This window comes from Anabrus simplex, chromosome 4 (assembly GCF_040414725.1).
Source record: "Anabrus simplex isolate iqAnaSimp1 chromosome 4, ASM4041472v1, whole genome shotgun sequence".
Lineage (NCBI taxonomy): Eukaryota > Metazoa > Arthropoda > Insecta > Orthoptera > Tettigoniidae > Anabrus > Anabrus simplex.
The window spans coordinates 206,184,493-206,211,231 of NC_090268.1; the positions used below are offsets into that span (position 1 = coordinate 206,184,493).

The 26,739-nt window shown below is 42.1% G+C and overlaps 1 protein-coding gene across 1 annotated transcript in view; it reads left to right on the forward strand.

The window, feature by feature from the left end:
- Positions 1-26,739, forward strand: part of LOC136871761 (lysosomal alpha-mannosidase) — a 195,518-nt gene that overhangs the window by 24,126 nt on the left and 144,653 nt on the right. Inside the window, exon 3 of the mRNA XM_067145327.2 lies at positions 8,703-8,784. Within this exon, the coding sequence (XP_067001428.2) occupies positions 8,703-8,784 (82 nt within the window). The remainder of the gene's footprint in view (positions 1-8,702; positions 8,785-26,739) is intronic.

The following is a 26,739-nucleotide window of genomic DNA, read 5'->3' on the forward strand; positions in this document are numbered from 1 at the left end:
ACTCCCCCCCCCCCCGCGTAGCAAGCGACACTAACACTAATCTACATTGCCTCCGACATACTATTAATTTTTAAGGAGGAAAGAGATAGCAGGGTGGAGTGGGAAAGGTACTGCAGGAGTACCTGCCTGTTTGCACATTAGACGCGTTACCAGGCAAGGTTTGTGTTGGTAAGGTAGTGTCGAGGCGTGGTATTACGGGTCAGGGAAAACCACATAGGCGAAAAAAGAAAGAGCCTACATGTAAAATCTGACATATTTTGATAGCACATGCAAGGACGTGGACCGGACTGGTACACAGGTTGTGTTAGTTGGGAATATGTGTTATACAATCATGATCATTTTCCTTGCGTTTGTCAATTATTATGGGGACCAGTCCTTCTTGTCACTGCCGGGTGTGGCTCGGGTCCACTAGCGTCTGAACTTTGGACCACAGGTCAGTTCCTTGGTCCAGTAGCTGGCGGTCCCTGGTGCCAAGTCTCCTTTAAGGTAAGGGGCTTCTTCTTTTCGCCTGGTGACGTCCCGTTGTTGCGGTGCTTTTGGCACACACTTGTCAGTGCAATCTGTAACAATTCTAAGCTAGTTATACATATGTACCTTTATACACATCTCGATCGTAATAGAGTGCGAGCTTCGTGTCCTGGATGTTCTTTATAACTGAAAAACAATAACTGGAAATATATAACTGAAAAAGGCATAGTACCGGTATTGAAATAATTGAATAATTGAATAATTGAATAATAGTATGGTTAGTATGTAGCTTCTGGTGGTTGGACTCCTGTCCACTCCCTTGTCACTGACGGGGCGAGGAGGTGGATTGAGTCGTCTCTTGTTATATGGCTGTGTTGTCTTCGTCATTTGAATTTCTTTTCTCCATCCTTCCTCGCGTGCGTCCCTGTGGTGGTTAGACCTGTAACATGAATAAATAGACATGTACATATATACAAGTATTTGCAGTGTGGGATGTGTGCGAAATATTATGTGGTGCGAAGTAGTGAGAGGGTGTCAGCTTAGGAGGGGGGTGTTTTGGGACCTCCGGCCTCTTGACCCTGTGGCTGAACAGAATGTGTTTCGTAGTGGGATATTTTGTGTACAGATCGACGCCGTAACGTCCTATTCCACCGACAAGTGGGTTGATCTTATTATCCCATGACTTCGTGTACATTCGGAGCGTTTGTTTTCGTATGTGGTGCCTTATCGAGCTGACTTTCGCAATTTCACCTAGATGGCGTATTGGTGCGTCAGTTGGGAGTTTGGCCGCTGCTCGAATACATTTATTTTGTATTAGTTCTAGCTTATCTAGGTCCGTCATAGCAGTATGGCCTCATGCGGGGGCTGCGTGCGTGATTATTGGCCTAATTAAGGCCTTGTACATGTTAGTTGCTACTTTCATGTTAATATTGGATTTCTTGTTCAGTATAGGCTAGAGCTGTATTAGTCGTATGTGTGTTTTTCGCTGGATGGCTTTAATGTGCTATAGCATGGTTAGCTTCCTATCTAGGAGTACTCCCAGGTATTTGGCTTTGTCGTGCCATGCTATATCTTGATTAAATACCTTAAGCGGTTTAATGGTGGCTGGCCTGTGTGTGCGTCTGTTCTTTCTAGTAAACAACACAGCTTGGCATTTGTCAACATTGACATTAATACGCCATTTAGTTAGCCAGGGCTAGTTCGTAGTGCTACTTGTAGCCTCTTCCGGGTGCACGCTAGCTGAGGGTGTTGTACTGTGATGGCAGTGTCGGCAGCGTAGAGATGCTTGGTAGTGAGTTCCGCTGTTCGCATGTCGTTTGTAAATAGGACGAACAAGATTGGGCCTATTAGTGACCCTTGGGCTATGCCCTCCCTAATCGTTCGCGTGTTGACAGTGTGTTCTGAACATCTACTTGGAACTCTCGGCCCTCCAGGTACGACTTAATTTATGTTATGTACACTGGGTGGAATTCGTAGTCTATTAGTTTCGCTAATAGGCCTTCATGCCACACTTTGTCGAATGCCTTCTGGATATCAAGGAATACCGTGCCTGTGTCCCTCCGCTTGTTTAGTCCGATGGTCGCTTGTTCGATGAACCGGGTAAGGAGTTGCTAACCGAATTGTTCGTTTCGGATGATTCCTTTTTTCCCCTTCAAATGTACTATTAGCTTTTTCAGCAGTATTTTCTCGAATACTTTGCTGAGGGCGTCCAGGGGGCTGATGGATCGGTAGTTATTTGGGTCAGATTTGTCCTTGCCTGGTTTCGCAAACACAAGTATCCTCGCCTTTTTTCACTCATCTGGATAATATTCCAATTGGAACATTGCATTATATATCTTTGTGAGTAATGTGAGGGCTCTCTGAGTTAATGTCTTGATTATTATGTTTTGGATCTCGTCTGGGCCGGGTGCTTTCTTCGGGTTTAGATGATCTATTATCCATTTAATTTCGTGTATATTAGTCTTTTTAACCTAGGGCTTAGGTGCGTTTGCGAGGAATTCCGCTACCTTAGCTTCTGTTCGCCTGAGGATATGCTAAAGACAATGGGTTGGGATATAGTACCATATCTGATGTACTTATTTGATTATTGTTTGGTCGAATGAGCTATACCAGATGAATGGAGAGTTGCTATAGTAGCCCCTGTGTATAAAGGAAAGGGTGATAGACATAAAGCTGAAAATTACAGGCCAGTAAGTTTGACATGCATTGTATGTAAGCTTTGGGAAGGCATTCTTTCTGATTACATTAGACATGTTTGTGAAATTAATAACTGGTTTGATAGAAGGTAATTCGGTTTTAGGAAAGGTTATTCCACTGAAGCTCAACTTCTAGGATTCCAGCAAGATATAGCAGATATCTTGGATTCTGGAGGTCAAATGGACTGTATCGCGATTGACCTGTCTAAAGCATTTGATAGGGTAGATCATGGGAAACTACTGGCAAAAATGAGTGCAATTGGACTAGACAAAAGAGTGACTGAATGGGTTGCTATATTTCTAGAAAATAGATCTCAGAGAGTTAGAGTAGGTGAAGCTTTGTCTGACCCTGTAATAGTTGAGAGGGGAGTTCCTCAGGGCAGTGTTATCGGACCTTTATGTTTTCTTATATATATAAATGATATGAGTAAAGGAGTGGAATCGGAGGTAAGGCTTTTTGCGGATGATGTTATTCTCTATAGAGTGATAAATAAGTTGCAAGATTGTGAGCAACTGCAACGTGACCTCGAAAATGTTGTGAGATGGACAGCAGGCAATGGTATGTTGATAAACGGGCCTAAAAGTCAGGTTGTGAGTTTCACAAATAGGAATATTTAATTAATTTTAATTACTGCGTTGATGGGGTGAAAGTTCCTTTTGGGGATCATTGTAAGTATCTAGGTGTTAATATAAGGAAAGATCTTCACTGGGGTAATCACATAAATGGGATTGTAAATAAAGGGTACCGATCTCTGCACATGGTTATGAGGGTGTTTAGGGGTTGTAGTAAGAATGTAAAGGAGAGTGCATATAAGTCTCTCGTAAGACCCCAACTAGAGTATGGTTCCAGTGTATGGGACCCTCACCAGGATTACCTGATTCAAGAACTGGAAAAAATCCAAAGAAAAACAGCTCGATTTGTTCTGAGTGATTTCCGACAAAAGAGTAGCGTTACAAAAATGTTGCAATGTTTGGGTTGGGAAGAATTTAGAGAAAGAAGAAGAGCTGCTCGACTAAGTGGTATGTTCCGAGCTGTCAGCGGAGAGATGGCGTGGAATGACATTAGTAGACGAATAGGTTTGAATGGCGTTTATAAAAGTAGGAAAGATCACAATATGAAGATAAAGTTGGAATTCAAGAGGACAAACTGGGGCAAATATTCATTTATAGGAAAGGGAGTTAGGGATTGGAATAACTTACCAAGGGAGATGTTCAAAAATTACCAATTTCTTTGAAATCATTTCGGAAAAGGCTAGGAAAGCAACAGATAGGGAATCTGCCACCTGGGCGACTGCCCTAAATGCAGATCAGTATTGATTGATTAGTGAAAGCGGGATCGGACGGTTCCTCGTTGGATGTAAAGGCCGCTTCCAGAGAGTCTGCTATGACCTCTGCTTTATCTCTGTTCTCGTATACTGGTCCATTTGGTCCCTTGATTGTTGGAATCACGTGTGGTTCTCGCGTGAAATATCTCGCTAAGTTCCATACCGGTCTTGGGTTTTTGTCGACCGTATTCAGTTTGTTGTTCCAGACTAGCGACCTATGTAGTTGAGTTTCGATTTCGGCTTTAAGGTGGTTTTTCATTTCCCGGTCTTCATCGCGGTGGTATCGGGCAGTTGCGCCTGCGTTGATTGCGCTTGTGTATTAGGTCTTTGATATGGGCCGGTATATCGATGTCTGTGTTATGTTTACGTTTGTGTATCGGGATGCTCGCTTTTGTGGCTGCCTGGATCGCGTCTACTAGCGTTCTGACAGCGGTGTCGATTTGGGCTGGGCTTTCTATTTGTGTGTCCTCAGTCCCCTGTAGCAGTGAGTCCAGCTTTCTTTCGAATTTACCCCCATTTGGCTGCTTTATAGTTGATCCGGTGCTTGGGGTTATTCTCATATTCCTTTGGGTTCGCATTCAGTGTAAATAGCACTGGTTGGTGCCTCTCCCTAGGTCGTTTATTACTGTTATGCTATGCACTTGAGGGATATGTCGCACTAGGGCTATATTTGATATGTCAGAGACCTGTCCCTCTGGTGTTAGGAACGTGGGCTCGCTGGGGGCTATTACCACGTAGTCCTGGGATAACATGTGGTTGTACAGTTTTGTGCCTTCTGCATCGGGTCTCAGGCAACTCCAGCTTGCGTGTTATTGAATTTAGGTCTACTCCTAGTATTCTGTTGCGGTTTAGCCTTAGTACTGCTTCTGTGTCTTGTGTGTATAGACTTTTCGGTCTGACGTATGCCGATATGACATTAATGAGTCTTCCTCGCACTGGCATGGCAATTACGCATGCCTCCAGTACGACCAGTTTTGGTAAGTCTAGCTCCATATGTTTGATGTCTTTACTTACCAGAACTCCCACCCCTCCGACTCGATTGGCCTTGTCGCGTATGTGTACTTTGTAGCCTCTCATGTTGAATTTCAACCCCTGTAGGAGGAAGATTTCTGTTAGAAATGCTACATGTATGGAGTTCGCGGCTAGGAAGGCTTCGAGTTCGTATTTACTGGACCTGACGGCCTGGCAGTTCCATATTAATACACGAAGCCCTGCGTGTTGTGCTGTTATTGTTATCATCGCTGGGTTGTTCAGGCATCTTGGGTCAGGAGGTGGGAGATCGCCTTCGCCATGTCTCGTAGGCAGGGCAATGACAGGGCCGCGTCCAGCATGTCGACTGTCATAACTCCAGTGGTTATGATTGCCGTGAGGTTCAAGTTAGGGAAGACGTTTTTCAAAATTTCGTCTAACCTTTCTTTGAACGCCCTTTCTGCCATGTTCCCTGCGGACTGCTGTACCTGGATTTGTGTTTCTGGTGTAAGTGGTGTGATGGGTGAGGTTAGTCTGGTGCCGGGGGGGGGGGGGGGGGCTGGTGGCAGTGTCGCGGGTGTTGGTTTGCCAGCGGCAGGTTTCCTCCGGGGGTGGAGCTGGCCAAGGGGGCACCTGGGGCAGCTTGGGGGCAGTTCGCATGGGCTTTACCTGGTTTTTTGGTTGTTTTAGGGGACTGGGCCTTCACACTTCTGTCATTCTTGGAGGTCTTACCTTGGACGCTGGTGGTGGTGTTGGGGGGGGGGGCGGGTGGTTGGGCTGAGGGCCCTTTGTTGGGTTCACCCTCCGTCCGTGGGGGTTGCAAATTGTGGTTGACCGAGCTCGATAGCTGCAGTCGCTTAAGTGCGGCCAGTATCCAGTATTCGGGAGATAGTGGGTTCGAACCTCACTGTCGGCAGCCCTGAAGATGGTATTCCGTGGTTTCCCATTTTCACGCCAGGCAAATGCCGGGGCTGTACCTTAATTAAGGCCACGGCCGCTTCCTTCCCAGTCCTAGCCCTTCCCTTCCCCATCGTCGCCATAAGACCTATCTATGTCGGTGCGACGTAAAGCCAATAGAAAAAAAATTGTGGTTGGCTCCGCCTGAAGGGCCTTGTTTCTAATCATTTTTGTCTGAGGGGCCTGCGGGGCCTGAAGGATCCATTTTGCCTGTTGGGCCTGTGCCTGAGGAGCCTGCTTGGGCTTTAGGATCGCCACGCTTGTTTCCCTATTTCCTTTTGCCCTGATGTGCAGCTTCGTACTCCCTGCGGCTGGGACATTCCTTGTAGTTAGCCGCGTGTTTCCCCCCGCAGTTAGCACAATTATGGAGCATCTGCGGCATCTGGGATCCAGTCTGCAGGCCGCACCTGAATACCCGTGTCTCTGGCACACCCCATATTGGGAGCCAGTGGCTGGGGGGCGGTAGGGCTCGACTGTCACCAGCATATTCGACAGAAGCCGCATTTCCGCAAGTTGTCCGCTCCTGGGACGTCCGCCACGGTAACTAGGAATAGGTGGCCTTTGGCTGGCCTACTCCCAATTCACATCCACAACACGTAAAATGCGGAGATACCCAGCGATTGCAGCGCAAACACGATATCCTTCGCATTATATGTGTTTATGGGCATCCTCACCACGAATCACTTCATTGTGCTGTTGGGAAATATTCGTACAAATTTAATATTTAGCCCTCTCAGCACGCCGAGAGCAATTTCGTAGTTCTCGAAGCTCGTCAATTTGCAGCCGGATCGCTTCATGTGCATCTACTCTCGGCCTGGAGACGTAATAGTTTCTCTGTTCATGCGTCAGCTTTTTGAGGAGCTCCTTGCCTTTGTGTCGTTGGTGTATAGTGTAAATTCGGGGGGGGGGGGGTGTTGAACCCCTTGCGGTTGGTTGGTTGGTTTTGTTGGCTGTGGTGGTTCAGGTAGTTTCTGCTGTGTCTGCCTCGTGTTTACTGCGCCCTGTGTTTTTGTTGGTGGAGGCTGAATTGATTCGATTCTTGTGTCGGTAGAGCTATCGGGTCGAGTACTCGTTTTATGAGCCCCAACTTTCTGGGCCTTGCGGCTCATGGGTTTGGGTTCTTCCCCTTTCATCTTCCTCCTCTTCCCCTCTTGGCCTCCCTGTAATAGTCGCCCTGGTTTCCCGGCTGGGTGGCTGGGTCCAAGGTTTCGGTCACCCCGTGCGCGTGCAACTCCTCTCCCTCTGAACTTTCAGACTCGGCCTAATGGGATGTACTTGAGAGGTCCATCACCAGTTTGGCCTCGTCGGAGTCCGAGTCCGATTTGCCAGATTGCTCAGGAGGGAGTTGGACTTTAGTTGGGGCTATCCACCGAGTCCGGTTCTTGTTGCCCTCTTTCCTTCTCCGGTACACCGCCTTTTCGCTCGGGTCGGTGGGACTGGGTCCCGCTTTCCCGGCGTTCGGCAGGGCGACAACTAGGTTGGGTATCAGGGAGTGGGTTGTATTGGGGGAGAGGTGCTCTCCGTTTTGTGTTTGGCTTCTATAGCCAACGGGCCGGGTGGTATGCCGCCCACAACCTTCGCCACGCTGGCCACAGGCTCTGCTATACAGCGCTCCGGGTGGCCTGGCATTGGCTGGATTGGGAGGTGTGAGCCTGAGCTCCGGTTGGCTTTCGAGTCCCTGTTTGTGTTAGTGTTCTTAGCAGGTATACCTGCTTTGTGTAATATGTAGTGTTGAGTAAGGGTAACATCACGTGTCACATTTATACCCTGCTCTACGGGGTCAATGTCCGAAGCGAGGGTTGTTTGTGACCTGTTGGGGTCGCGCGTGGCAGGGCTACACGTGTCAGCCTTAAGAAAGTCTGACTTAGTGTGCCTGCCCGAGGTCGTGGCTGTGGGGCTGCCCTCAAACTGTGTCCACGAGAATGTGGTGTTGAGGGTACGATTCTGTGAGTACAGCGTCGCCACAGTCGAATAGAGAGAAGAGGGGGTCTCACACCCCGTTGTAGTAGTGGCGACCGCTGGTTGGTCAGAGCGCTGTGATAACAGCGGCTCCTCCCTACTGGTCGCCTCTGGACGTTCTCGAAGTTCGTCGCTTGTCTGTGTATTAGTCGCAGGCTCGCCGACAAATTGCTCTTTCGAAAGTTTCTGACTGCTCTTTCGGGAACTACGAGCCTGTTTCCATGTGTGTTCGTGTGGGGACATATAGAATCGAACTAGTGGGCGCGGGCTTATCCGACACGAACGGGGCCCTGGACCGCCGAGTAACCTATCTAACCCATCTGATGGTGCGCACGCCCTTTACATAACCAATCAGGTCTAATAATGCGATCACGTGGTGACAAAGCTAATGCATTCTAGTGGCCGTTCTAGCTGTCAAAGATCAATTGCAAACCCGCCGATTGTATTCAAGTGCACATGGGACCAGTCCTCCAGGTGTTTAATATTTTTGTCAGTGAGGTGAAGCTGAGAGCTTCGCTCACTAGCGAGTAATGCCGAGTTATATAGATAATATGCAGTTATTATAATTGATTGATTCTAATAACTTATCCTTTTACTGAGAAAGGCTTACAGCCTGGTGATTTGCCTCCTCAACAACCCTCTATTTATACGGATAACATGAGAGTTCAGAACGCACTGTTGGGTCCAGAACTGTGAAATCTCACTTTAATTCTAATCACTAGCTTGCCATGCAGCATTTACTGTAAATATCACATGCGTTTCAGGCTTCCTTCAAGGTGTTACAGTGTTTATGAACATGAGTATACATTTCTAAAAATCAATGTTGCAGGTCGCAACGGGATCCAGAAGGCTGGAGTTCAGTATATTCTAGACTCTGTCATAACTGAGCTTCTTCAAGATCCAAACAGAAGGTAAGATTCAACCACTTCATATCTAAATCAACTTAGTGTTATCAGCACACTGCTCTGCGCTGTCTGATGAAATGTGTGAGGAAACCTTCCCAAAACTGTGTCCAGACTGCCCCAGTCGTCGTCGTCGGCTACATATAACTTCTTCCTGCATAAAGTTAGCAGGTCAACTCAGTTTATGGATGTGTTTGCGATGACTAAACAGACCAGTCTTGGAATAAAACATACACCCACACAAATCACACTGAATGGATGCAGCAGGGCGGGGTTGTAATTGACGGAGATTTCTTGCTTGTCGCTTCGCCTCTTGATGCCTGCGGCGTTCTCTTTCGAACAAGTTGACAGCGGTGGATGTAGTGTTCTGCCACAGTGAACGCTCCACAGCACATTCTCCCCATGTCTGTGTATATATATCAGTTGTCTTTATGATGTGTTCCAGCTGGTCCTTAAAACGCTTAAGAGGGGCTCCACGAGGTCTACTGCGGGAGCAAATTTCACCATAGGGTTTTTGGCTGGGAAGCCTGGTATCACCCATGGAGTGAACATGGCCTAACCATCTCAGTTGATGAGCAATGACTGTTGCCTCAATGCTATTTAGCTGCGCTTTGTCGAGAACTGCACTGTTGGTCACATAATCCTCCCGCTTAATATTCAAGATGTATCTCATTTTTCTGTTAGTGCAAACGCTCAAGTTTCTTGATATTACGGCGATAGAGTGTCCAAGTTTCACAGCCGTACAGTAGCGTGGAAATGATGACAGCTTTGTATACCATGAGTTTGGTATGCAGTTTTAGGTTGTTATTCATGAAGACTCAATGCATTAAATGTCCGAATGCTGCATGAGCAGCCCCAATTCTTTTATCAACATCTTGTTCGCAGGTACACTGTTTAGACAAGACGCTTCCAAGATATGAAAAGTTATCAACCTGCTCCAGTGTTGTGTCTAAGATGGAGATACTGAACTCAGGAAGAGCTAATCCTGGGGCGGGTTGTGCAAGTACCTTCGTTTTTTTTGCAATAATGGCAAGACCAAAGCGATCACATTCAGTTTTAAAGCAGTTGACTGATTGTTGTAGTTCTCCGGGTGTTAGAGCAGGAGATGCGATGTCATCGGCATACTGCAGTCTGTCACCCGGGTAACCAGAGTACGTCTTTGCGAGCGAAGTCTTGCCAGATTGAAAAGGCCTCCACCAAAACGAAATTTAATTCCATGCCTACGTTGTTTGCAGATGATTCATGCAACATGGCATCCATATACAGTGCAAAGAGTGTAGGAGCAAGCACACAGCCTTGTTTAAATCCATGAGTGATTGGGAACGAATCTGATACTGAGTTACCATGAAGAACCTGTCCAGACATGCCATCATGAAGACCTTGAACCATTTTCACATAACGTTCAGAACATCCAAAATGTCTCAATACTTTCCGCATAGCAGATCTTGGTACTGAATCAAAGGCTTTTTCCAGATCATAGAAAACTAAATATAGAGGCTGCTGGTGCTCTCTGCATTTTTCCTGGAGTTGTCTAGCACAGAAAATCATATCTGTTGTGCCTCTGAAGGTTCGGAAACCACATTGAGACTCAGGAAAAATCCTCTCTGAGATAACTTGGAGCCGGTTTAATAGAAATCTTGCGAGAATTTTACCTGCAATTGACAAAAGTGATATACCACAGTAGTACCCACGTGCACTACGATCACCTTTCTCGAAGATAGTGATAATAGTAGCATTCTTCAAGTCGTCAGGTACTTCTCGATTTTCCCAAATCAAGAGGATGAGTGTGAAAAGTCTAATCTTCGAGGTTATACCTCCATTTTGTATTACTGTAGTTCCAAAGGGATGTTATCAGGACCAGGAGCCTGTCTCGGTATCTAATGAATATTACGGGATCCCCAGATGTCCTGCCAGTTAATTGGGAAGCGAATAAACTAACCTAAACAGCAGCAGTGAATTCCTGCTGTGTTACTTTCACATTTCGGTTGTATGTGAGGTGCTGGTGCTGATTATTCATTCAAGAGGAAGTAAATCTATGTCTTTTTTCCAAAATACACGACAAGATTGACAAGAGTGTAGACAAAAATGCCATATAAATGTGAACTGCAAATTCATAATTGTCACAAATCACTCTCAATTATCGTAAATTGGAATGGTATTTGTCAAAGTGTGTAATATCTGAATATCTGAAGCCATTTATATAAACTACCTGCAAGAAAACATAAGGAAACAAAAATTAATTAAAATGGAATGATATGTTTTGTTATTTAAAGAACATCATCACCTTCTATCAAATCACACTCATACAGTTAGAAGAGTATAAACTTGTATGTTTATTTCTGCTTAAATACGTATGAACTCGAAAATGTACTTATCTTAACGAAATCGTATTTCCTCTCCCCTCCAGCATAGAATGCGAGGTGATGAATGATGATGATGATTATGATGATGATGATTGCTGTTTCAAGGGGCCTAACAGCTAGGTCATTGGCCCTTAATGGTACGAGGTGCAATGAAATGAAATGATAATTAAAATTTCAAAATGTATCCATTGCCTAAAATATAAAACGAATGATGATGAAAAATTGACCAAGAGTCCAAAACAATCAGTGGATCCAATTCATAATGCCTTCTTTTCTGAGATGATGATTGTTATAAAAAGGGGTCCAAAATCCAGGTCACTGCCCCCTCTCCCTCTCATAATAGTGATAATCACCACTCGCAAGCAACGTAGACCCGTTGTGTTCCTCACATACTGGGACTAATCACGGGTGCCGGTATTCGCTCACCTGGTGGTACTAATCATAGACAATGCAAACCCACGGCGTATCACACAATATGGTACCACCCACAGGCAACACAGACCCATGGTGTTTCTCGCGTAATGGTGCTACTCTCAGGCAACGCAGACCAATGGTGTTCCTCACATAGTGGTCCTAATAAGGGGCAACAGCCAAACTCGTGGTGTTCCTCACATAGTGGTATTAATCAGAGGCAACGTAGACCCGTGGTGTTCTTCACAGTGGTACTACCCATAGGTGATGCAGACCCATTCTGAAGACGGGGGAACCGACACATTCCAGCGCAGCGTACGGCTCCTTCTTTCGCATGGACATTAGACCGCGCAGCCGAGTGTGCCCCCCCCCCCCTTTCGCGGGCAAGGTGCGATACACACGATGGTACAAACCATAGGCAACGCCCAGATCCGTAGTGTTCTTCACATAGGTGTACTACTCATAGGTAACGTAGCTCCATGGTGTTCCTCACATGGTGCTACTAATCGCAAGTAATGTCGACCCATGGTGTTCATCACGTAATGGTACTAATGACAAGAAGTCTCATGGTTCTAATATTATCATCCCTCAGTCGCTTCTTACGACAGGTAGGGGATACCGTAGGTGTATTTTTCGTCTGTGTTCCCCACCCACAGGGCGTCATGGTGATAAAAAAACCGTCGCTCTATCTTTGGCGGATTCCAGCAGGCCTGTTCAGTCCGTCGACCTTCGGCTACGCTACGCCCCTCCCTCACCCTGGTTAGATCACGACATGCTGCAATTTTAATTTTAGGCGTTTTTATTTTCTGCAGACTGAAGTACCTAACAGTTAATAATTAATGGTGCGGCATTAATTAATTAACTAACTAACTGATCTTTGTATCTGTGAGCACCTTAAGGCGTGTCATCGTGATCTCTGGATACGTAGAGTTGGATCAATTGATTGGTCTCCACGTTCACCATTAGAGTTCTTTGTATGGAGGTGCTTAAAGTCGTTGGTGCATGTGACTGCTGTGGAGGATGAAGCAAGACTACGTCGAAGAATTCCGTAGGTTTGCGAAACGATACGTACAGCACTAGGTGTTTTGAGCGTGTTCGTAACGCAGTGAGACGACGGGTAGACGCCTGCAGTATGGCAGGAGTTTGGCATTCTGAGCACTTCTTGCAAAGTAACCAACAGACTGCATCATCATAGGAAATTCAGGCAAATGACACTCCAGATTTTTCTGAATGGCTGTTTATATAACCGTTTAGTTTCCTCTACACAGAATGAATCATTTAAAAACTTGCACCCCAAATATTTCTGAAATGGGAGGTACTCTTGATGTGTTTTCACAAAAATGAAGTGTAACCAATGGCTCATAATTGTAATCCATACACATATTTTAATAATTATTAGAATGTGTATTATTTTAGAACGTTACATTTTCAATTGGAACAGTGCCTATTGACATAAAAGAACGAAAACTAGAGCAAATTGGAATGCCAATGGTATTTTCGTTAGGATTCTAGCGCAATTATTTTACAGTTATTTTACGAGTTTCTTCTTCTTCGTTCCTGACCGTCTATGTGTCCGTAACGGACACTCCCGAGCGAATATCACTCAAGGTCGCCTCTTTTGACCCTTAGAGAGTTGCGCAGTCGGTCAGAGAAAGTGACACACGCTGACCAACGCAGCATCCGCATCTCCGTGGCGTGCTTCTTCTGCCTTGCCCAACATAAAGAGCCGTAAGTGAGGGCAGGTCTGATTACAGTCGTATATATCTTGCCTTGCAGCTTAATAAGTATCTGCTTGTCACACAAGACCCCTGTCAGCAAACGCCATATCGTCCATCCGACATTGATGCGGTCCTTCACATTATCATCGATCGTGGTATCGGTGGCGGTAACAGAACTCCGATGCTTGAATTTGTCTGTCATTACCAGTGTTCACCCACTAGGTAAACTGTATTAGGTGGACCTTGAACTTCTGGCTTGATGAGGTTACAGAACATATACCATAATCCGGGGTTACTTTATGAAAGTTTTGGTGATTTCTTCAATATAATCGGAATAATATCATTATATATTGAGGTTTTCCTCTATTATCGTATGCGTCCATTCTTTATTATTGTTTTGAAAGAATTTCTAGACGTATATTTGCATTTAATCACTCAATATTTCAAGAAGAATTTGTCACAATGTTAGCCCATTACGTGGAGTTACTTTGTGACACTATAGTTTTACCATTGCATTTCCACGTTTGGTACAGATGTCACAAAGTTATCCCCATTAAGTGGTTGCTGAAGGTTTCAGCTAAGAATGAAAGGAGAATTTCTTTCACAACCATGATAATATAAAACACAGTATAATTTTTAAACCCTCACACATAAACACTTGACATTTTTGCATCATTCAAGAGAGAATAGTTTACAAACTGTTTACTTTGCACTGTGTTCTGTGAGTTCTGGAATGTCATAGATTTCAAGTTTTCCGCTTTGTGTGGTTGGATGAATTTTACGCCATACTTTGCCATCTGCATGCTAGATTTCATCCTTGATATCCAGCCACTTCTCACTGCTCCCCATTGCACTGGCAACTGCACATCGCTTGTATACTTTTATTACGATTCCTGGATAGCAAATGCTTTCGAATATTACGATTATGTGTGTTTCAACAGTCTTATCCCCGGATTGGAAGGTTCGAGTGGCCTAGTGTAAGTTTCGAAAGTGTTTCGCAGTTTTCCTCCATTGTTTTCCTTTTGCTGTTTCCTGTAACACCGATGAAACTAATTGAAGAACTGTCAAGATAGTCTTTCCAAGCAAAATATCTTAGTATTACCCGATGCAGTTCTTTAACAAGCTTAAGTGAGGCTCTTCATTTTGACGTTCTAAATTGTAATCAATCAATCAATCAATCAATCAATCAATCAATCAATCAATCAATCAATCAATCAATCAATCAATCAATCAATCAATCAATCAATCAATCAATCAATCAATCAATCAATCAATCAATCAATCAATCAATCAATCAATCAATCAATCAATCAATCAATCACCACTAATCTGCCGATCTGCCCAGGTGGCAGATTCCCTATCAGTTCTTTACCTAGTCTTTTCTTAAATACCGTAATTTAAGGACATATTCGTTCCGTAATGACTTTACAGTAAAGAAAATGCGTAATTGTATTGACTAAGAAGGACTAAGTACATATTTTCTTTGCTTAAATAATTTATTGAACACCTCTCTTGGTAAATTATTCCAACCCTACTCCTCTTTCTACAAATTCAAGATGACAAATTAGGGCAAATTCTCATTTAGTTGAGCAAATGCCATCCTACTACTCACGCTGACTCCTGTCAGGAAGCAGGGTAGTATAAATGAAGTGATAAATGACTGCAAATGTTGTAATTTAAAAATAAATGCACAGAAACCTAAGGTATGTTTTGTAAAAATAGGGTATAATTTATGAAATAATGAAAAATGGTGAATGAGTGAGGCAAAATTAGAAGTATTTAAGAAAATAGAGTCCCTGGATATGATAATAAGTGGAAATGAAAAATGGTCAGAACAAATAAAAGAGTAAAATTAGGGGGTGTGAGTGCAATGTCGGCTATTAACTTGTTGGGCAAAAAGATGGCCAAACACTCGTTACAGGGTGTATAAAAATGTATTTCATTCATTAGTTAGGCGTATGCTATTATACAGAGCAGAGATCCGGGAATAATAATAATAATAATAATAATAATAATAATAATAATAATAATAATAATAGTTACGGAGTTTTGGTGGAACAGCAGAGGTGAAAGAAGGTGCAGGCCGGAATAGGTCTCAACTACAGAATTAAAGTTAATTTAAAACTTTGACAAAGGTTATATTTTCAACAGACAACAAAGTTTAACAATTTTCATATAGACTTTCAAAATTCAACAAATAACAAGTCAGCAACAAGCCAAAATCAGGTACAAAGAAATTACAAGATTTCGGGGGTTATTACAAAATCTGGGCTTCAAGCCCCAAGTATAATTCCTGAGCTCTCAGCTCACAACTACTATTGCTGAAGGGCATAAAACCCCTAAGTACAAGGAGCACTTGCTCCTAATTACAGTGTTAAGAAAAAGAGCAGACCCGCTCTCAATTTTACAAGCCTATCAGAGGCTACAACAAACTTCATTTCTATCTGCCCTTAAGGCACACCAAGAAACAGGGGTATTTGATACCCAACCTACAGGGCCTTTACATGAGGAAAATAAAACATCAGGTTAAGTTACTGGCCCATAATACAAAATAGAATGGAGGCGAAGCTTGCACTCCTAATACACTTTTGAAACCTACTTGGCACTAGGCCGCTTACGCAAGGGCTAATCCCATACTAAGGAGGTGACACGATAAGAAAACTTTATTACATTACGAAGAGAAGAAAAACGGTTATGAAAACGTAGTCACCTAAAAACAATATGAGTGGGAGCTCGAGAGGGTTAGGCACTCTCTATCCCAATTTGTAGTTAAAGAGACGGAATTTTTACCACATGTCTATTACATTTTAAAGATAGGTTACATGAGAAAAGTTTCGAACCTGCCCCGAGGGTTAAACGGCTGAGCTAGCAAGAAATAAAGTTGTTAAACGGCCATTACCTTGTGGATGAACTGCTGCCCGAAGAAAGAGGCGCTTCCCGCCCCCTGCTACCTAATCACACACTAAGCAAGATGTCGATGAAGTGGCACCGAGACAAGAAAATCAGCAGTTTAAATGCCCTCGTGGAACATTCGAGACCTTTCAAGAATGAGTACACTCCCCCCCCCCTCAACTTTATTGGATAGCTTAAAGCAACATCTCCATATCGGAGAAGACATACGTTATTGGTCAAAAATTAATTACAGAAATTCGGGATTGGCTAAATTCAAAACAAGCGGGTAGAAATGATTAATGTTGCCAACCCACAAACCACAGAACAAAATTTAGTAAGGTCAAAAACTTATGAACACAAAACTTCTTCAAGAAGGTTCATTACTTTGCAACAGAGTGCGTAATCTTACTTTTTTCTCTGTAGAGACATCTAGAAGAGAATGTCCACACTTCTTGATACGGAATAAACAAACACAAATCAAAATAGACACAGTTCAGAACACTACAAGATTACCAAATTTACAGTAGTGACATATTTTAAGAAATAGTAGAATTAGTTCAGTTTTCAAGGTTCCAAACTTCTCCTATAGAGGAGTTTAAATTGGCGCAATATTTGAATGAGCGGCATGGAGGTGTACCACCCGGTACAACAACAATAATAATAATAATATTAATAATAATAATAATAATAATAATAATAATAATAATAATAATAATAATAATAATAATAATAATAACTGTGGTTTCCGAGATTATGGGAGATGGATCTTATCTTATCTTATCTTATCTTATCTTATCTTATCTTATCTTATCTTATCTTATCTTATCTTATCTCTGGTAAGACCACAATTGGAGTATGGTTCCACAGCGTATAGGACCCTCGCCAGTATTACTTGATAGGAGAACTGGAAAACATCCAAAGATAAACAGGTCGATTTGTTCTTTGTTATTTTATTTATTATACTGTATATGCCTGTAATAGAGTTGTACTCCAATTACAAGCACTACATAGTTGATACAATTTGGAAAAAAATAACACAAAAATAAAGAATAGACATAAAGAAATTGGCATAAACGGACCAGGATGAGATTTTATTTAAGATGTACAATTATTGGCTGTTACTTCAGTAAGTATTACTTATATATGCGTTGCGAAAATGTTGTGAAGTTTGGGCTGGGAAGACTTGGGAGAAAGGTGACGAGCTGCTCGACTAAGCGGTATGTTCCGAGGTGTCATTGGAGAGATGGGGTGGAATAACATTCGTAGATGAATAAGTTTGAATGGTGTTTTTAAACGTAGAAAATATCACAATATGAAAATAAATTTGAAATTTAAGAGGACAAATTGAGGCAAATGTTAGTTTATATGACGTGGAATTAGGGATTGGAAAAATTTACCAAGGGTGATGTTCTATAAATCTCCAAAGTTTTCTCAATTATTTAAGAAAAGACTAGGTAAACATCAGATAGGGAATCTGCCACCACCGAGCTCGATAGCTGAAGCGCGGCCGATATCCAGTAATCGGGAGATAATGGGTTCGAACCCCATTGTCGGCAGCCCTGAAGATGATTTTCCGTGGTTTCCCATTTTCACACCAGGCAAATGCTGGGGATGTACCTTAATTAAGGCCTTGGCCGCTTCCTTCCCATTTCTAGGCCTTTCCTATCCCATCGTCGCCATAAGACCTATCTGTGTCGGTGCGACATAAAGCACATAGCAATCTGCCACCTGGATAACAGCCCTAAATGCAGAACAGTGGTGATTTATTGACTGAAGAAGAAGGAATGTGTCTAAATGTTCGTAACCAACATTATTTAAGAAATTCTGTGTAGTTTTTTGTTGTCTGGAACAGAGACGACAGAAGAGTCTATCGATCAAAACACTTCAGATGTTAGGACAAGGTCGTACAATGAACTGTTCGACGATAAGATTAGATCAGTCATATCACTTTGTCTCCACTAACATCTTTCAAAATGTCACACGATGGCAAATAAGACTCTGACACATTTGATGAATAGAACGAGCGGCGAAGGTTTACAAAGAAGTTCATTAAAATGAGCTCGAAAGAAGCAAAGCTCCTAGACTTCCTACCCTGCAGTAGTTATTTCATTCCTCCTTTGGAATGTTGTTAATCATTTATAGCAGAATGGCGGGCCGATAGCAACTCGATGGAACTTGCAGTTTTCATTTACTTAGGCATGATAGTCCTTTACAAAATATTTTCGAAGGTAAGAGCTTAGATAATAAAAGAAGAGGATCATCAAGAACAGGTCCAGAGGAACTTGAGACTGTGGATTGGTGACTACGCGGCCCTTAGCTGAGTCCTGGCATTGCTTCCGTGCCAGGCTCCTCACTTGCTCACCTCTTGTTCTTTTCTGACCCCAACGGTATTACGTATGGAGGCCTAGGGAGTCTTTCGTTTTCACGCCCTTTGCGGCCCTTGCCTTTCTTTGGCCGATATATTCATTTTTCGATGTCTCGGACTTCTTCAGTTTTTACCCTCTGATTAGTGTTAATGAAGGACGGTTGCCCGATTGTACCTCCTCTTAAAACAATAATCATCACCACCACCGACTAAGAACATCCTATTTTAAAACTATGGTCATCGCTTTTACTCTAGTTATATCCCCTATGGCACTAGCGATATAAAGGAACAGGTGAGGATGACTTAAATCAATTGTAGAATGTTTTAGGTGATTGATTTTCAGTAAATCGTCAATGATCTGCATTAGGAATGTCGACCAGGTAGAATATTCCCTATCAATTGTTTACCTACCGGGTGAATTGGGCGTGCGTTTAGGGGCGCGCAGCTGTGATATTGTATCCGGGAGATAGCGGGTTCGAGCCCCATTGTCGGCAGCCTTGAAGATGGTTTTCCGTGGTTTCCTATTTTCACACCAGAGGCTGTACCTTAATTAAGGCCACGGCCGCTTCCTTCCCACTCCTAGGCCTCTCCTTTCCCATCGTCGCTGTAAGACCTATCTGTGTCGGTGCGAAGTAAAGCAAATTGTACAATATATAGTTACCTAGAATTATCTTAAAGAACTTGGAAATTTATTCAACATTTCTCTTGGTAAATTATTCCGATTCCTCGTCCTATAAATTAATATTTACTACAATTTGTCCTCTTGAATTCTAACTGTACCTTCATGGTGTGATCTTCCTATTTTTAAAAGCTCCACTCAAGCTTGTTCGTCTACCATCCCTCTACTGACAGCTTGGAACATACCATTTAGTCGAGCAGGTCGTCTCCTTACTCCTAATCAAGCTCTACATTTGGGCGACGATAGGGTTCGAACCCCACCGTAGGCTGTCCTGAGAATGGTTTCACATTTTCACTTCCAGGCAAATGCCAGGACAGTTCCTATTCATAAGCTCCTTCTACCTCCTTACCTAATTGCATTCACCATCATTAATTTCATCCTCATTAGCTCGTCAAGTAAGGCTGGCGTCAGGAAAGCATAACGGATCAATGAAATTTGTAATTTCGGTTTACAATGATAAGTTTGTTGATTGCATTGTTCTTATAATGCCGTTGAACTACAAGAGTATTGTGACAGAAGAAATGCATGTGCTGAAAGACGTAGCCGAACAAACAGGCTTGCGGATATACATATTTACAAGTTGCTTTATGTCGCACCAACACAGGTAGGTCTTATGACGGTGATAATATTCTTTGAAATGACTGAAGTAATATCAAATATCAAAGACAACACGACCCAACTAAACACCAAAATTGGAACAATAAACATTGTGCATAAGTTTAAATACCTTGGTGAGTGGATCCAATCAAACGGAGGTAGCTTACCAAACCACCCGGAACATACATAATAAAAGGCACTTTCCTATAAATAACACAAATTAATCATTACAACACTGCCGTCAAGCCGACAGACTGCCTTAGCGTCTCTCAGAAATTTGCGCTGGCTAAGTTGAGAAAAATTCTTCGGGATCTACATCAGAAAATCCAGACGAGAAATTTACTCTAAGGTACAAAAGATCACGGACAGAATGCGGAAAGGTAGAGCTCGCTTCTACGGTCACCTACGACGGATGGGCGACTCTCAATGGAAAAAACGCATTTTTAATCATTTTGAATCAACAACAATTCCCTGGTACATTAATGTCAAGAAATGCACCGAAGAAAGGCGCCTACGACCAGATGACACGCACAAAAGAGATCTTTTCAGAACAAGCATCGTGACTTTTGGGACTTTGCGAGATGAGAAATGGATGGACAACTGGTGCAAAGTGGTCGGATGAAGGCTGTGTTCGACACAGAGAGGTAATGAAAACTTACTGGAACAAATGAAAAATGAATGAACGCCGGAATATATCATGAAAATGATCGTCGCCCTTAGTGGACCAAATGGTAGTGAATAATAAATAAATAAATAAATAAATAAATAAATAAATAAATAAATAAATAAATAAATAAATAAATAAATAAATAAATACATAGAAATGCATTTCTTATGTACGGTACTGTACACTGAGTGAACAGATCGAACACACTGTACGTGTTTCGTCTGAGGAAAATTACATTTGGAAAACTGTACTTCAGCTAATTGTGGCCAGTGCCCGGTCAAATGGGATTACTAATGCTGGGCGAAGTTCATTTATGGTATTATCGCACTGTCACTAGAGTTACAAGATTAACTTTTATTTTATCAGTTATTGACACTGATATTGAAATCTACTTCGAGTGTTAAAAAAACAAATTACAGAGATATGACAGGTCCTCAGAGCGAGAAAGACTTGTCTCCATGTCCTCGTACAGGTACTGAGTAATTGCACTCACGCTAGGCGCTCTAGGCACAACCAATGTCGGTTCTCCCCCTGCAGCCTCCCGCATAATGTTAATTTTCCAAAACTTTATGTATAACGTGCATCTAAACGTGTCGGTGATGGGGCATCACGCATCAATAATGCCATCTAGTGAGGAAGAGGCGCAGCCGAAGAGCGATAGAGAGAGCACAGTCAGTGTGATGTTATTGTTGATCAATGATCAGTTTCGTGGACTTTGTAAGCCACCGCATTTAGTTTTATCCAGCTCAACGACCTTAGGGTATCTGAAGTCAAGGGAGTCTTCCCTTTCACAATCCTTCAGGACAACCTCATCTCGTAATCTCGTATTATTTTTCCTTCTATTTTCCTTATCATTTCGACGAATATCGTAATAATTAGCTTCGTGACCAAATTAGGTATACAGAGCAAGTGGCTGTGCGATTTCGGTTCCCTAGCTATCAGCTTGCATTTAGGGGATTGTGGTTTCGATCCCCGCTGTCAGCAGCCCTGAAGATGATTTTTTCGTGGTTTCCCATTTTCACACCGGAGAAATACTTGGGCTGTACCTTAATTAAGGCCACGGTCGCTTCTTCCCACTTCTAGTCCTTTCTTGTCCCATGGTTGCCATAAGACCTATCTGTGTCGGTGCGACGTAAAGCAGATTGTAAAATGTATACATGTCTATGATCACGCGAGTTCGATTCCAGGTGGCGCTGGGAATTTTAGCCATGCGTGGTCATTTCCCCCTGGCTGGGTGTTTCTATAATATATCTTAATGCACATCTATTTATTTACAACACACCACAAATAGTCGAGGCAGTCCCTGCAGAGAGGGTTGACGTCAAGAAGGACATTCGGCCATACAGCTGGACTCACGTCCACATGTAGATCACATCCACCATCACGTCAGAATACAAAGAACTAATGATTGTAACAAACGCGAAGTTATTCAAATTATTTTAATGTTCTGCTTTACTTCATTATTTACTGTTTTAACCAACCTGTTGACCGCGATTGTTCAGGCGTCAGGCCTGTATGGTCTGACACAGTGGATAGCCGGTTTGAGTCCGGTTAAAAAAATTCAACGTCAGAATGCTGGCCGGCAAGGTAGGGGTCGTGGTGGTATATAATTTCTAATCACTATATCGCGTGCCAAAAGCCTGGATTCAAATCCAAAACTCTTCGCAGTGTCCATATTGCACCCTTGCTTACCGATAGTCAACATCTGCCTCTGGCTCTTGCAAATGTAGATTCTTCTAATCTCTGGGGTTTCCGGGCCTTTCAGTCACTTGTTGACATAAATCGGCGGGTAACAAAAGGAAATCCAATTATTACAGCTAAAATAACTTTGACACAAATAAAAAAATATGAAGACCTCAGGAATTATTTTATTTATATTTAGTTAAGTTAAATGGTAATTGCCATTCCAGAAAAAAAATTCAATAACAAAACACTGAAGAGAGAAACCTGAAAATTACTATCGGATTTCACTTGATCCGTGAAGATTCAGTTTTCGTAACTGGACTCCGAATTTTTCTTTAACTAACTTTATCCACCGATTACAAAATACCACGTAGGATATCATCAGCCACTGAATGGACCCTTAATCGAACCGAAACAACCTCAGGTTATATTTGAACCGATTAATTATACACAAGGAAAAACATTTAATTCACATGTTAACTTCCTCCTTAGCAACGCATGGTGCTCCAAAATTCACTGTTATCAAATCCCTAATATCTCTATGAAAATACACCAGACACCCTGAAATAAAGTTAATTGATCAATTAATTATTTAAAATTATATGGAATAGTGTTCCACTGAACTGCAATATTTATAAATGTACTTAAAATCTTGAGTTTACATTTAAGTTAGCACACAAATAACTTTCAGGTTATGTACGTTTATAATAAACTAATTTAAATTGAATAAACCAATAAGCACGGGTTTCTGAAAATTAATCTTATCGCTTCACTGAATAATAATTAAATCCGACCGTTTAAGAACGGTATCAAGAAACTGAACTGAAAAGAGTAACGTCAATGGACGGTGATGTAACAATAATCACCATGCTATCAATAGCAACTAACGCGAACTTATTAAACAAATGGTCTTCATCAGAATGTAGAAAACATACACTGTGGCAAGGAACACGAATAAACGTCTCACTCATATAGAGAACGATTTGTTATTTATTTCAGTAATCACAACCATCATCTTGACCATTGAAGAAATGTGCTACTCAAAAACTATGACAAGTGCTATCATAAACCGAAATACAATTTTATCACAAACACCTAACTTTAGTGATCAACACCAATAACATTTAACTGACAAACTACCATCGCAGACTGAACTAATCCTGAAATGATTATCCACAAAATGTTAACTCTCCACGAACCTGCTACGCAGGCGTAGCATGGGGGGAGGTGATACTCCCACGTGGCGCGTTCCAGGTGGCGGATAGGGGGGTCCTAACCGGCTTGCCGGCGGACTTGAGGGAAATAAAATACCTCTCGCGGACCAAACACACACCCCCTGTGGGTGGGGGAGGCAGACGAATAATACACCCACGGTATCCCCTGCCTGTCGTGAGAGGCGACTAAAAGGGGCGACCAAGGGATGATTGCATTCGAACCATGAAACTACATGTGCTTAGTACCACCACGCGGAGTACACCAAGGGTCGCTTTTACTTGTGCGTAGTACCACTATATTAGGTACGAAATAGGTTTATGATTAGTAGCACACAGGAGCACCGCGCGGTCGGCTTTTGCAGTACCTGTGATTAGTACCACTATATGAGCAGAACCATGGGATGATAGCTACCATGGTTCTGCCTTGCCTATGATTAGTACCCACTATATGAGGAACACCACGGGATAGGGAGAGGTCCCTGTGGTTAGTACTCTCATGTGATGAACACCATAGCATACCTGCCAACTTTACAAAACCAAAAATCAGGAGATTTTGATTTGAAAATCAGGAAAAATCAGGAGAAATCAGGAGATACAATTGGTCAAAATTGCTTATTCTACATGTCTTGCGCAATACAGTACTACGATATATTTACAATACTTATTGTCTCAAAGCCCGACTGTTGCTATACGAGGTTACAAGGCTAAAAATTACACATCTCTATTCCTTCACAGGAAGTATGTGAGTGAGATGATCAGTCTCCGATAAGCCTACCGAAAATAGTATGAACTCATGCTCCACATGTGTGAATCAGTCATACATTTAGATGCCATTACTTAGCAAATGCATAGATTAATATATTACATCAAGCGCCGGCGTGATTATGCGGAGATCAAATAACTAGCTGATGTACCCTCCTTCGCTATGGAATTCTCAGCAATACTGTCCTTATAGTTTTCCCAGCTGAAGGCAACATGTCATTACAATGATGCCAGTATGAATGTCACGATTAAAAGCAATGCTTTCATAAGAAATATTCGATAAAATGAAAACAGAACATTTTCTCACTTTTAGCGAAAAGTACTACGGTGTCAATCTAACAGTTCAAAGTTTCAGAGCTAGAACGACCAGGCTGCAGACAGCCGTGAACACTCCTGTGTAATTATTCCGTTTAAGTGTGCACATTGCTCATTCAAATCACTACCTCAGAGTAGGGATCGAATAGGTGGAATACTATGATGATCCAGTGTGTTATTTACCAGTAGTATCAGAAAATGTATTAACCACAGGAATGCCATGCTAAAGAAAGAGATCTAACTCCCCACTCCCCAGCTTCTTCCCTCCAATATTCAGGTTGGCTGTTATACTCGAAATGCAGCAGTAAATCCATTTATCGTAGAGAAATGGCAGCAGAATACACAAAGCACATCACAACAACAATAGTCAATGTAATGTTATTGTTGATCAATTTTATGGGCTTTCTATATTGGAGGCCTTCACTTTAGTTTTCTTCTGAATCTGTGATATTACAGCATCTAATGTAAAATGATTCGTCCTTTCTTTCATGACTCCCTCTTGTGTTATTATTCAAGCGATCGTTCCTTCACGACTTTTTTCTCATTCTTATAATCATCTTCAAAATTTAATCACCATCACCACCAATATTATTATAGTCGGAACGGTAAAATTGAATAAGCAAATTATCACAAAAATAATTTATTCTATTATCACCACCTATTCAATACAAGCCACGTGCTATGTGGATGAAATCTACATAATACTCTATACACTTCTCAGGGACATGTTTTGCCCCTTGTTAAGGGCATCATCAGCCTGTAGGTAACCTTAAGGTCAAATGTCTGAAACATTATCTATTCATACATGGATTAATGTGTAACATACTTTTCATTGTAATCCATGTATGAATAGATAATGTTTCAGACATTTGACCTTAAGGTTACCTACAGGCTGATGATGCCCTTAACAAGGGGTGACCGAGCTCGATAGCTGCAGTCGCTTAATTGCGGCCAGTATCCAGTATTCGGGAGATAGTAGGTTCGAACCCCAGTATCGGTAGCCCTGAAAATGGTTTTCCGTGGTTTCCCATTTTCACACCAGGCAAATGCTGGGGCTGTACCTTAATTAAGGCCACGGCCGATTCCTTCCCACTCCTTGCCCTATCCTGTCCCATCGTCGCCATAAGACCTATCTGTGTCGGTGCGACGTAAAGCAACTAGCAAAAAAAACAAGGGGTGAAACATGTCCCTGAGAAGTGTATATAGTATTATGTAAATTTCATCCACGTAGCATGTGGCTTGTATTGAATAGGTGGTGATAATAGAATAAATTATTTTTGTGATAATTTGCTTAAGTCAGTTTCAATACGAATCATTCATGAAAACTGTCTCTTGCAAAACTGAATAAGACATAAATAATCGGAAATTGCATTCTCTGTAACTTTTGTTATGTAGTACTTTTCAATATGACCACGAAGATAGGTAATTAAAAATTAAATTTTTGGCACCTTCCCCTAAACTAGCATTTCGAACAGAGTGAATAAAATTATTTATAGCATAGACTGTAGTTCCTTATTCCCTGACTTTACATAAAATTCTGTTCGCCATTTTCTCGTACCTCGGCGCTGATATGGACTTAGCAAAAAAAAAAAAAAAAAAAAAAAAAAAAAAAAAAAAAAAAATCCAAATTCATAAATATGTCTTATCATAGCTGGTACAGTAAAAATTTATCATGCATAAATGATAGGAAATTGAATAATATACAACTTCAGTTATGTAGTATTTATCGCTAGGGGCAATAATAACAAATATTTGAGAATTAAATTTTAGGCCTTCCCCTAAACTACCATTTCACTCAGCGTGAATAAAATTATTTATGGCCTAGATTGTAGCGACTTATTCCCCGACGTTATATACCGATTTTCATTAAATTCTCTTCAGCCGTTTTCTCGTGATGAGCCTGCGTACGTACGTTCATACAGACAGACAGACAGACAGACAGACAGACAGACAGACAGAAATTACAGAAAATTAAAACGGGCATTCCCCCTTGTTACTATGGTCACGACCGGCACGGAAATATTCTTTTTACATTCTGAGCAATGTACAGGCAAAACTGTTATTTTATTTATATTGAGATAAATTAAAATTAGTCAGAATTGTCTCCAAATGGCTCCTAAAATCTCTAGAAAAGTCACTAGCCGTTATCATTGAAATTATGTCACTAAATTACTAAGAAAGCGACTAGTCTCTAGAATCGACCAAAGAGGATGGAATCGACTAGACTGATGTGAACGAACACGAACATAGCACGCGAGAACGAGAGATTGACAGTCGATATACGCGTCGCGATATACA